A 12,382-nucleotide genomic window follows, 5' to 3' on the forward strand; every position below is an offset into this window, starting at 1 on the left:
CTAGCTGGGGTCACTCATTGTGCCTTTTAAAGTGTTATTAATGGTATCATCATTCTAAAAATTAAGTCTTCATGCTCCAGTTTTGCTAATATTGTCACTTAGCGCCAGAGCAGGCTCAAAGTATAATGGGGGCCTTAAATGTTGAGACGTGCTGTGCTCCCCAAACCATTTAAAAAATTCTGTTTAACACTAATTAGCAGCTATCTGTGCCCGTGAGTCGCATCTGTACAGTTCATCGGTTTAGCTCTTAGCGCTTCACCTTTCTTCCAAATATGGTCGCTTCTGGCTATCACTTCTCCATCTTTTATATACAGTCTTTGGTCTGTCCATATTAACAGACTGCAAAGCATTCTGGGTGCTGCAGGATATATTTTTTTTGGAGGGGAACAGCTGGTACCAACACAAACATCCCCCTCTGTTGTACACCACCAGTTTAGTGAATAAAAAAGGGTAATTTACTTATAAATCCACCTTTTAGGTCAGCTGGAGCATTATTAAGGCTGATTAGTGTGCTCTTTTCCTCAATGAGGTGAGGTTATGTTCACCTCACTGATGTCTTCTTTACCTGCAGTCTAGATGTAATCTTGAATCTGTTCCTGTAGCTGCCCCAAAACACAGGGTGAATAAGAAGCGAACATAATAATCTTCATAGCATAATTTTCTATTTATATCCAAGACTGTGTAACGTTTACGTAACCTTTAATGGTTTTGTCTGAGTGCACCTGAAGCGTCTCCTCCTGATATTTGTGCCCCATAAATAGAAAAAACGCCGTGACGCAAAGCAGGCCTCCAAGCAGCTCATCTCCATACAGCCTCTAGATGAGAGGAGGCTATTTAAACCTGTCCGAGCTCTCAGCTCCAACAGAGATGAAGACGGACGGTGTGGTGCAGACCTTCAGCGGGAGGAAGCAGAGCCTGATCGAGGACGCGCGCCGGGAGCGCGGAAGTGCCGGCGGCCCGGCAGGCTCCCCGGGGCCCTCCAGGTACGGAGACGGCTTCGTGTTTGAGGAGAAGGACGGCAGGGTGACCCTGAACGTCCTGTTCGCCCTCAGCAGCGAGAAAAACGCGGGCTTCTTCAAAACAGGGAAAATATTTGAGGTGAGCCTGAGACTGAGGTGTGGAAGCACTTCATTAAATGCATAGACTCGTGTGACGATTTTATAAATTAAATGTAAACTTGAAAAAAGCATAAATTTCAATGTCAAGCATGTCTCAAACACTCTTGAATCGTGCGACAGAGGCATTTTTCAGTAAATGAAGCCAGATATCACCATTAAATTTCCTCATTTCTTTTAAGGACTGACGAGTTTGTGACGTGTAATAATGCATTAAATTTATAAATATGCATTAATTTGCACATTTACAGAACATTTTTTTGCTTTGTTGACACTTGTCCTTTGATAACCTTATAAATTAAAAAAAAAAAAAAAAAAAACTACAGAGAGCCAGAAGCAAAGCACATTTTTCCACATTTCATGGTGTGCAGAATCCCTTACAATAAAACTTTCAGAAAATCCAGAATTACTGCAAAGTTTAAAGCTGGTGTTACTGAAGAGGGAACTTCTGGATAAAAGGATTTCAATTATCAGGCATTATTGCTGCTGTAGGAAAAAGTCCGATTTTTATTAGAGATATCACCAAAACTAATTACTAATTAATTTCATTTATGCAGTTAAATTGTACTGCTGTCTTTTTTTAACCAAGACACTCTTAAATTATATTTTTAATGTCAAGAATCTTGTTTTTTCTCCTGGGTAATGGAAAACAAACAAACAAAACAACGAATTTGTGTTTGGTAAGATTTATTTGGTGTGGGTGATTTGTCTTGAGCAGCCTGTGAAGCTCATGGAATGAGTGACAAATAAAAAGATTTTGTTATGTTTATGGGGTAAAGCTAAAGACCAGCAGAACTGAAAGAAAAACCTGAAGGAAAAGCAGGAAAATTACATCTTTGTACTTTTTAAAATCTCTTGCAGACATTTGAAGCCAAGCTTCTCCACATCGAGAGCCGAATGGGGAGGAAGTGTAAGAACAGCACGACGGACCTGGAGTTCTTCATGAAGTGTGAAGTTCACAGCTCAGACCTGGACGTGTTCGTCAACTCACTGAAGAGAGTGGCTGACGACGTTCGCTGCATGCCAGAAGAAAAGGGCAAGTGTCTGATCATTGATTCACCCCAATGCTTTTATCATGTTAGCACAGGACCCATTAACCACTGCATGCGATATCAGCCAATCAGACGGATGGCAGGAGCACTAATTAGTTTGTTTGCGCTCGACCACAGTGCCCTGGTTTCCCCGACAGATAAAAGACCTCGACAGATGCAACATGTTGATCACCAAATTTGATCCTGACATGGACCACGACCATCCAGTGAGTGATTACGCATCTGCTCCTAAATGAAAGACAAAAATAATGGCAAAATAGAGCGTAATGATCATTATTCATTTATTGCAGGGATACAATGACCCTGAATACAGAAAGAGACGGGCCGTCATCTCTGAGCTGGCCTTCAGATACAAACAGTGAGTCCCTCTACGCTGATGACGTCTGAAAAAGTCACGTTTGGTATTACCGGGTTAAAAAGTTTAATCTAAAAGAGGTGAAAAGTTTGAATTGTGCAGCTGAAATGATGCATAGGCTGGTGGAATTGTTAGCTGTTGCAGCACAAAGAAAGAAGTGATCAGAAAAACACCACATCAGATGCTGCAACCCGCAGGTGAAGCTGTGAATAAAAGCTGGATGTTTTTAACTCTATGCCGCCCCCTACTGAGCACCTGGACTGTCTCCACTTGTAATGTCTTATCTATACTGTGCAGATTATTGCTTTGACTTCAGGATATTTCATTTGAAATTTTAATGCCATAGTTTCCTTATTTTTATATATATCTTACCTTTATATCTTTCTGGGTTAACTGGTGACGTGAATGCAGTCAGATCCAGTTTAAAAATAGTTTATTGAACATATTATTGAACATGTGGGGACTGATGTTTATGAATATCCTGCAGGGGGGACCCGCTACCTGTGGTGGAGTACACAGCAGAGGAGATATCTACATGGTGAGGCAGCCCAGCCTGCACAGTCATGGCTGTAGATGCACTGTGGAGGGGGCGATTACATCACAGTGATGCTCTGGTATGGTTGTGTTTAAAGGAGGCAGGTCTACCAGCAGCTGAGGAGCATTTACCCGAGTTTGGCCTGCAAACAGTTCCTAGACGGCCTGCAGCAGCTGGAGAAAGAGTGCGGCTACGGAGAGGACCGTATCCCTCAGCTACGAGAGGTGTCGGCCTTCTTGAAAGGTGACACACTTAAAAATTAAAATCTGAACAGAATTTAACTCAGACGAGTTTTAAAAGTCTCTAAAAGACGAAATTACACGTATAAAGAAGAGAAGTAGTGTTTAAGATATCACTCTTTTAAAATGCATTATAAAAGTTCTTCACTTCTTCAAACAGCTTTTTATTTTCTTGGCTATTTTCTCTCATTAGTTAGGTTTCATTTAGACAGATAAGCAGATGAAACGTGATTCTTCGCATGTTTTTTTGTGTCACAGGTACTGATGCATCTTTTGATGCATTACAAGTGGGGAGTCTGGGACGACAGTGCTGTGCCTTAATGCTGTTTTTGTGTTAATTAAAGCTCCTTGTTGTGACAACAAGGACTGAAATGAAGTAAAGACGCAGAAAGAGAAGATACCAAAACGGACAGTTTATTTTCTGTTCTTTTTTTCTGGTTAAATTCAGAGAGAACTGGTTTCCAGCTGCGCCCAGTAGCCGGCCTGCTGTCAGCCCGAGACTTCCTCGCCAGTTTGGCCTTCAGGGTGTTTCAGTGCACGCAGTACATCAGACACTCCTCTGCGCCCATGCACTCCCCTGAGCCGTGAGTTTTTAGTAAGACCTGAACTGTTTCTTTATGCTCTTGGCTGATTTTACTTTGATAATAAAGATCACACCGCTCCCACAGAGACTGCTGCCACGAGCTGCTCGGCCATATCCCCATGCTGGCAGATAAGGAGTTTGCCCAGTTTTCACAGGTGACTGAACTGTGAGCTTGTTTTTATTCTTTGTGTGACCTTAAATGAAGTATGAATTAATAAACTTGGATGTTTTCAGGAGATTGGACTTGCCTCACTCGGGGTTTCTGATGAGGACATTGAGAAACTGTCAACGGTACGATTCTCAGCCTCAAAAATAGAACATGTAAATGCAATGAGTGATTTTTAACACATTCATGCAGACCTACAGCTTCACTCTTTGCAGTTTAATGGCCTTCAGTGCCATCTAGTGGTAAACACCTTTCATCAACCCTCTTTTTTTTTTTTTTGCACTGCAGTTATACTGGTTCACTGTGGAGTTTGGCCTCTGCAAGCAGAACGGGGCAGTAAAGGCTTACGGCGCTGGACTTCTGTCCTCCTACGGAGAGCTTGTTGTGAGTTTCCTCACACACAGATGTCCTCTGTTTCTGCATTTACCTGCTGTGCTGTCTGACACTGCTGGTGACCTGTGTCTCCAGTACGCCCTGTCCAACGAGCCCGAGTACAAGCCGTTTGCCCCGGAGGAGACTGCGGTCCAGCCGTACCAGGACCAAACCTACCAGCCGGTTTACTTTGTGTCTGAGAGCTTCGAGGATGCAAAGATGAAACTGAGGTACAAGAAAAATATATATAAGCACATAGAAACCCTCATCAAATGTTCATGGAGGTCCCTACTTTTTAATAGTGTATTATATATCCTATATATATTATATATTGTTGTCTTCTTTTTGGCACTTGTGATGGACATAGAAAAGATGGACATAGCTACTGTGACATCACCCTTCATTAATGCAGGTTATGAAGTCTCAACTAGAACTAACAACATTTGAATGAGAAGTTGGAGTTAGAGCTGCCGACTATCTGCCTCCACTAGTTGAACTCACAAAGTGGACCTCTCTACTGTGTCTCTGCTTCTCTAGGGAGCGTTTTAGGGGAAATATCTGACTAATAATATGTCCTGCTGTGAGGTATAGACCATCCATATGTTTGTGCTTCAGTTTGAGTGAAATTCCAGTATTTCATTTGTTTGTCACTTGCACTGATTAGCAGATATTTGTGCCTGTGAGTGGCACCTGTACAGTTTAGCTCACTCTTGTCCAAATATGCTCCCTTCCGGCTCTAAAAAAAACCAAGCCAATGTGTCACACAGACATAGAAACTGATCTGCAACCATCTGGCAACCACCATCATGCCAGTCACACAGGGCCACAGACCAGTTACTGACCCTCTGACAACCACCAGTTGGGAGTGTGGCCCACAAAAAGGCCAGCCACTATACTGAGATTTAAGTAAACACTGCGGTCAAAAATGCAGAGCACAAGCAGTTTTATTGGTTATGTAAATATGCAGGAAATGCAAATAGATAAAGATGAAAAACTACAGGCAACCATGGCAACCTGCTAGCAATCAAAGCAATTACTAGGAGGTTTTTGGTGCAGCACCAAGTTCATCCAGTGAGTGCCAGCCATTACCACTGCTAACAACACTACAGTATACGTTTCCATAGCAACCTGTGGTTGTATCACATCTAGTATGGCAGACAATTCTACCAGTGGGCATGACATTGAGTGAAAAACCAATCAGACAGTCTTCAGTACTACAGTTGATCTCAGTAGAATCGCTGTTTATTATACCCAGTAGAAAATCTCCAAAGTGATTTCCAGACATGTCTGGTCAGTTAAACGTTGTTCTCTTTCTAATATTTGTCTTCAATTTGTTTTATGTGCACAGGAAATACTCTGCAAACATCAAGCGCCCCTTCACAGTCCGCTATGACCCCTTCACCTGCAGCGTGGAGGTCCTGGATCAACCCAGTAAAATCCAAAACGCCCTGAGCCAGATGAGGGAGGACCTCAAGACCCTGCACAGCGCCCTGGAGAAGCTCAGCTCGTCTTAAGACCGGGGGAGACATTTTTATAAGATTTCTCCTCCTTATGTAGTGAGATTTGTAAGGCTCCACTGGGCCATTTAACTGTGTGTATAAAGTAGACCATGTAAAAAGACAATAAATGTTTATTTTCATGAAAAACTCTTTGTTGTTTTACATTTCAATCTGAAAAAAATGCGCCACAGAGGTGGTTCAATGTTTGTCAGCAGGACTAATCAAAGGCAAAGGCTGAACCACTACAATACAGGGCTCCCAGACCATTTTCTAGCTTTTAATTCCAAACCGACTATTTCCATTTGGAAAATTCTTGGAAGTCATTTATCTTCACGTGTTATTAAGCAAAGGGAAGGAGCTAATTATGAATGATTTAAGTATCGTGTTCCCTCTTCTGGTCAAGGCCAGAGCCAGCACTGAGGCCCAACACGTCAGCAGGGCCAGGTCGCCGGGACCTCACAGCCGACCACAGCACGGTCCGCAGGGCTGCGCTGCTGACAGACGCTCTTCTCTCTTTATTTCTCTTTGGAGAATTTGGCCTTCGGGGTTTTTGATAGACGTCCAGCGTTTTGATCTCCACACCGGCGACAATGCATATCAAAGCCGTGCACGTCAAAGCTTCCCCTTGAGAAGACAAATCATCTCCATCTGCAGGATTCATAAAGCATCACCAGCATCAAGACGGTGGCTGGCAAAAGCCTTGCACCAGCCACCTTGTGTTGGGAAGCTTTCCCTTCCCATAATTCCACTGTGCAGTAAATCAAGCCTCCCTGGGAAAAGCTTGTGTGTGCAGAGGAGAAAAAATTGTGTGCAAAAAGAGAGGGCTAGGGAGGGGGGGGGAAGAGTAATCTGCTGCTTTTGAAAGTGTGCAGCAACGCACACACTAGCACTCTCCAACCAAATGTTTCACACTTTATAATTTCTTGTAACCCGGCGACCAGCAGAAGGGATCCAATGAGATTCTTGCGCTTACTCGCCACAAATCCCAAATGCTGTGTCATCCCTAACCATGAGTGTTTCCTTTATTGATGTCAGGGCCATCTCATCCCGACGCTGGCTCGGTTGCTTCTGAAATCAGGGTCAGGAGGTTCACTGCGTCCTCAGTAAGATAGTCTGTGAGGCACATTAAAAGTCCATCCCAGTCCTCATGGGTCCGTTTTGCACTAATGCACCTCACTGGACCTCAAGGTAAATATGTGTACCTTTTTTCTCCCTAAAAAGGTACACAGGTCATGAACCACCCTTTATTTTGCCAGGAAAATTGGGAAATAGCTGCAGGGATTTATTGAAATCTGTGCTAACATGCAAGTAGTACAGTATACGAGGCACAAAATAGTCTTTTGTTTTGGGGTTTTTTCTTTTTTTACAATCACATGACCACCTTTATTCTTCAACACAGCCTGAACTGAAGGCAACCTTCTTTGAATTTCTTTAAGTAGTCTTCAGGAATAGTTATCCCGTGTCTTGAAGGGCATTTAAAGCTCTTCTTTGGATGCTGTATGCCTTTAGATGATCCCACACTGCTTCAGTAATGTTGAGGATGTGTGTTTTTCTATCCAGAGATGCTTTTACTGCATTGGCAGTGTTTGGGATCATTGCTGTCAATCAGAAACGTTCCAGATGGTATTGCATGTTGGATTAAAAATAAAAAAATTCATAGTTTTCCGTGACAAGATCTCCAACACCGCTGGCTGAAATGGAAACCACCTCCGCCATGTTTTACAGATGACAGATGACAATTTGAACCAACAATTTTCACATTTAAATTCATTCAATTTAATTCAATTTTATTTATACAGTGCCAAATCACAACAACAGTCTCCCCAAGGCTCTTCATCACTCCATCAGGCCAGTTCTTGTGTAAGTTTGTATACCTCGTTCTTTTCAGCCACCCTACTCTGATGAGGCATCAGGGAACAGCAGATGGATCAGATGAATGTATAATGTATATGTCTCACAAAATCCCACATCTCTCTGATCTTTTTTCCTTTTTCTTGAGGATATACCTTTCAGATACTGTTCTTCTTCTTCTTCTATACAGACATGGATAGGTTAACTGGTGATTCTAAACATGGATCCAGGAGCTCATGTCATAGTGGACAGTATTAGTAAAACACATATCTATACAAACTTGTTTGGTCTATGATGTGTACTCAAGTAGTAAAATGACATTCACTGATCAGTTATAATCTATGTGTCTCACAAAATCCCACATCTGGACGTGCCCCCAGCACTGCCCCAGCCACAAGGTGTTGTAAGAGTATTTCATGAATTAAATACTCTTAAGAATCACTTGGGAAAGCCTTATAGATAAATAGATAGATAAAAGGAATAGTTAAATATTTTAAGAGACATTTTATCTGAGTCACTATACTATACCTGTGCGTGAGGAGCTGAAGTCAGGTGAGGGAAGGCAAAGCAAAACAACACACCTCTGAAGCTGATTAGCGGTTCCTTTTTTGTTCACTTCAGTTAGTTAATATGTTAAACACAGACAAACATCTGCCAGCCATCATTAGGTGAAGCCCTGGAAGCATCTGCAACATCTGGAATTCAAACAAAGTCAACTTTAGAGAAGTGTGGTTTTTACAGCAGCTTCACTGACGCTGAAGTTAAACAGAGAGAACAAGAGACAGAACGGAAGTAAGGAAATAAGACATTCATCGGTGATTGGCTGGACTTACCTGGAAGACCAGGACTCCAGCTTATGGTAAATTTATGATGGAGAAGGAAAGTTCAGTGTGATCTCAGGCAGTCAGTTGAATTTCCAGCTCCAGAGCAGCAATATGCAACTACTGCATGGTATTAACTTTTTGTCCTGTGTTAAAATATCTAACTAAGCAGAATTAAAAAGCACATTTACAACCTGGCACAGCAGCTCCAGAGGCTGCTGGCACCGATTCTCAAAGCCAAAGTCATATTATTTCAAATACAGCCCAGTTGGATCCAAATATATGGATTTTCAGAACAATTAAATTAATGAGTAAGAACAGATTTAATAAATTACTTACTCATTATTAGATGATGAACAGCCAGAGGCGTCCCAGTTTTTCTGTTTGGTTTATCCATCCATCCTTCCTTTCTCTTCCACTTATCCTTATTAGGGTCATGGGTGGGCTACCCCAGCTGCCATAGAGCGAGAGGCAGGGTTCATCCTGGACAGGTCACCAATGTGAAGCAGGGCTAACACAGACAGATGACAACCATTCATACCCACATAGTTAACTCCTCCCTGCAAATGATGCTACCAAGCTAAGGGTCTAGCCGATGCCAGTGGATGGGTAGGTGGTTTTAAGTATTCCTGGGCCTTTGACAGTCAACCATCTAACCTCCCAGTGCCATTTCTGTTTCCGTTGCCTTTATTCAGGCTTTGAAGAGACCACTCCCATCATGCCAGAAATGTTTCATCAACAGTTTTTTTTTTGTTTGATTTCAGATGATGAGATGTCATGGTTCAGTGAGTAAACTCAGAAGTGCAAAAGCACCCAGCTGAGTTTGCTTTTTCGTTCAAACGTGCTCATAAAACTTTAAATCGGGTGCAGGTACAATATAGACCTTATAAAAGGATAAACCGTTGACACACAGCTTCCATAAAGTGCATACTGGCTGCATCAACACTTCAGATGATCAGCCAACACCACCCTAAAGCAGTGATGGGACCCTTTTTCACTGACTCTTTCTCCTTACTCCATCAAAATCAGCATAATCGCTTCATTCTGGGAAAGCATCGCAAACAAACCAGGCCAACCACAAGATTAAATCAAACACCAGCCTCAAAGAGCTCTAATCTCTCTCTTTGTTTCCTGCCCTATCATGCTCCTCATTATTTTTATTTTGCTCTCTTTGTGTTGAGCCCCCGGCTTAAAGTTGGCAGGGCCGCAGAAGAATTATCTGGGGGCAGGAGATTAGAAAGAAGTTTGTGAAGATTTGAAGACGGCCTGATCTCGCTTTCATCGTTTCACAGTTTGTTATTAGTCCACACAGCACCGCCACCGCAAGAGATCAAGCTTCATTCAGGTTACATCAAAAGGTAACGCCGGGGTCATCTGAGTGACATCTGAGGACTGCTTTCAGCAAAGAGAAGTCCACACAGCTCATGAACAAGATTAAGCCTCCCTGCTGTTCTGTCAGGCAGCCATCAGATGGCCACCTTGAGTCACAGGATTTGTAAACCCGCTCAGGATTGAGACTCGTGTTTGTGATTGCAGCAGGCGGAATGTGCACACATGAAAGGGCATCTTAAACCACTAGTTTATCCTTCTTTACAGGACTGCTCTCGGTCTGTTACTGACTTACATATGTGACATGAGTAAAGGAAGTCAGTTCCTTTCAAAAAGAAGCCAGCACTGAATTGGAAAGAAAGGCTTCAAACTTAATTTAAAAAAAAAATCCACTAAATCGTATGCACTGTCTCACTAAATGGCCTTGAAGTAATTTTAAAACATCTGGGACCCTTATTTTAGGCTGTAAATGTAGACGCCTGAGCATTGCTACCCCCCGTTTGGTCCAAGACGACTGTGACAACTTTTTCTCATGCTCCGGGTGCCTGAAATGAGAGGGAGGCATTTGTGACGATGAAGATGGAAGTGAAAGCGTACGAGTGGGGAGGGGAAGAGTCCAGGCAGGGTTCAGTGATTTGTGACAGAAAGACAAGGTTCACAAGATAGTAGTGACACCTGCTACGATGTGCCTTTTGGAGACGGTGGTACTGATAAAAAGACAAGAGGCCAAGCTTTAGATGTTAAGATCTTCATTGGGAGTGATCAGAATGGACAGAGTTAGTAGATCAGAGGGAACCGTTTGCAGACAAAGTAAAAGGGGCAAGGCTGATATGTGCATAGGAGGGATGGTGGATATGCTGGACAAAGGATGCTGAAGATGCAAGGGAGGAGGAAAGGAGGAAGGCAACAGAGAAGATTTAGTGAAGGAGGACACGCAGAGGGTTGGTGTGACAGAGGATCCAGGGGATAGAGTGAGATGGAAGCAGATGATCTGTTGCTGCCATGACCACAAAAGGGAGAAGCTGAAGAAAGAAGCAGAAGTCTCTTTATTTACTTCATATTTTGCAGTATTTATGTGTATTACTGGGTCATATTGGCCATGACATCAAAAGAGTCGCGTTTTCCTGAATAACAACAGTTAAATGAATAAAAAATTTAAGTACAAATACATTTTTCAAAGATCTGAAAATATATCCATCTTATTAATAATGAGGTAAACATGATCGTGTATTGAAAGTGAACGTCTCAGAGAAGCTGATTTGTGGGTTGGAGTTCAAAATAATGTGACCTGATAAGTTTGCAGCAGTTTCAGAAACACCCCTGAAAACCATCACTGGTGCACACAGTTCTCCCCTGCATCTACAAACTCTGCAAACCCAGCAAATATAAACACGAATAAAATCCAGAAACGCTACTGCCCAGACTGTTTCAGAGGCCGTTAGTGAACAGGATATAGATAATGAAGGATATGTGCGGGTATCACAGGGCTTGCTTACTTTGTGAGATGATGCCAAACCGCTTTGTGCACGTACTCTGACAGCACGGCTCTGGACTGAGAGAGTCCGGGTGCCAAACTGGCCTGTCTCCAGTCCAAACTTGTCCTCCATTAAAGATAATTGGCACGTTATGATACAAACATATAACAAAAGGAGGCCCGAACTGCTGAGCAGCTGAATTTGTTAAAGTAAGACGTGATGCAACACAGTGGGAAGGTGACACTACTCGGCTTCGATCTTTTTATACGTTGGCTTTGCAGAATATTCAGTTTAACGCAGGCTTTAAATGATTTTCAAATCATTTTGTTTTTATTTGCATTTCACACAGCCGCTCCACTTTTTTTTGGAATCGGTCTTGTATACGCAGCTGCTCCAACACCGCTTGCACCTAAAGCACGGCAAAACCCAGAGAGCTGCGACCACATTGGACTTGTTCAAACAAAAAAAGTGGACCGGGAGAGCAGTAGCATGTTATGCTTTGTGGATGGTGGTCAGCGCCTCCTGTCCAAGAAATATAGGAGGCTGATGGACTGGTTTGAAAGAGTGGTGCTCGCTCCTGCTCTGTCACACCGGCGTCGGCGTCCAATATAACCCAGTGTTTAAGCTGACGTTTACGTTGAAATAAAGCTCGTGCATTGAGGTGGAAGCTGAAGTGATCACCTGCCACCCCGAATGATTCACGATCAGTTTAATTACACCAGCACCCGCTGCAGTTGAGCGGCCGTACAACCGCTTTGAAAACTCGCAGGCATTCCTGTGATGGTACAATGAGTCTTTGTTCTACTGCGGGCAGCTGCCAAGTCATCCCGAGTCTTCATCAAGGTCAGGTGAGGCACATCTGCTCCTCTTCCTAAATCCTCACACAACTGCTCAGTTTGAAGCTGAAGATAACCTGAAATGACCTCAGACTTGAGAGCCTCCCTGAGCTTTTCCCGTGCTTACACTTTTCGTGATATGATTCAAGGTCCG

At 42.9% G+C, this 12,382-nt stretch overlaps 1 protein-coding gene across 1 annotated transcript; it reads left to right on the plus strand.

Annotated features, from left to right (window-relative positions):
• The first annotated feature begins 40 nt into the window (after positions 1-40).
• th2 (tyrosine hydroxylase 2) lies at positions 41-6,019 on the plus strand. Its single transcript, XM_085376456.1, has 12 exons — positions 41-1,098; positions 1,977-2,151; positions 2,285-2,373; positions 2,458-2,525; positions 3,010-3,060; positions 3,155-3,300; positions 3,745-3,880; positions 3,965-4,034; positions 4,114-4,170; positions 4,334-4,429; positions 4,514-4,647; positions 5,766-6,019. The coding sequence occupies exons 1-12, from the start codon at positions 820-822 to the stop codon at positions 5,929-5,931; spliced, it is 1,467 nt and encodes a 488-aa protein (XP_085232582.1). The 5' UTR covers positions 41-819; the 3' UTR covers positions 5,932-6,019.
• The last annotated feature ends 6,363 nt before the right edge of the window (positions 6,020-12,382 follow it).

Source organism: Diplotaxodon limnothrissa, linkage group LG17 (assembly GCF_057381915.1).
Source record: "Diplotaxodon limnothrissa isolate DT_005_m linkage group LG17, D_limnothrissa_male_GT1.1, whole genome shotgun sequence".
NCBI classification, from domain to species: Eukaryota; Metazoa; Chordata; class Actinopteri; order Cichliformes; family Cichlidae; genus Diplotaxodon; species Diplotaxodon limnothrissa.

What these genes read in the sequence shown, in the direction of transcription:
- th2 (XM_085376456.1), top strand. Translation starts at nt 820, where the DNA reads ATGAGAGGAGGCTATTTAAACCTGTCCGAGCTCTCAGCTCCAACAGAG. An exon ending in CTGCATGCCAGAAGAAAAGG is followed by an intron (nt 2,152 to 2,284) that starts GCAAGTGTCTGA and finishes GCTCGACCACAG; the next exon opens with TGCCCTGGTTTCCCCGACAG. An exon ending in CCCATGCACTCCCCTGAGCC is followed by an intron (nt 3,881 to 3,964) that starts GTGAGTTTTTAG and finishes CCGCTCCCACAG; the next exon opens with AGACTGCTGCCACGAGCTGC.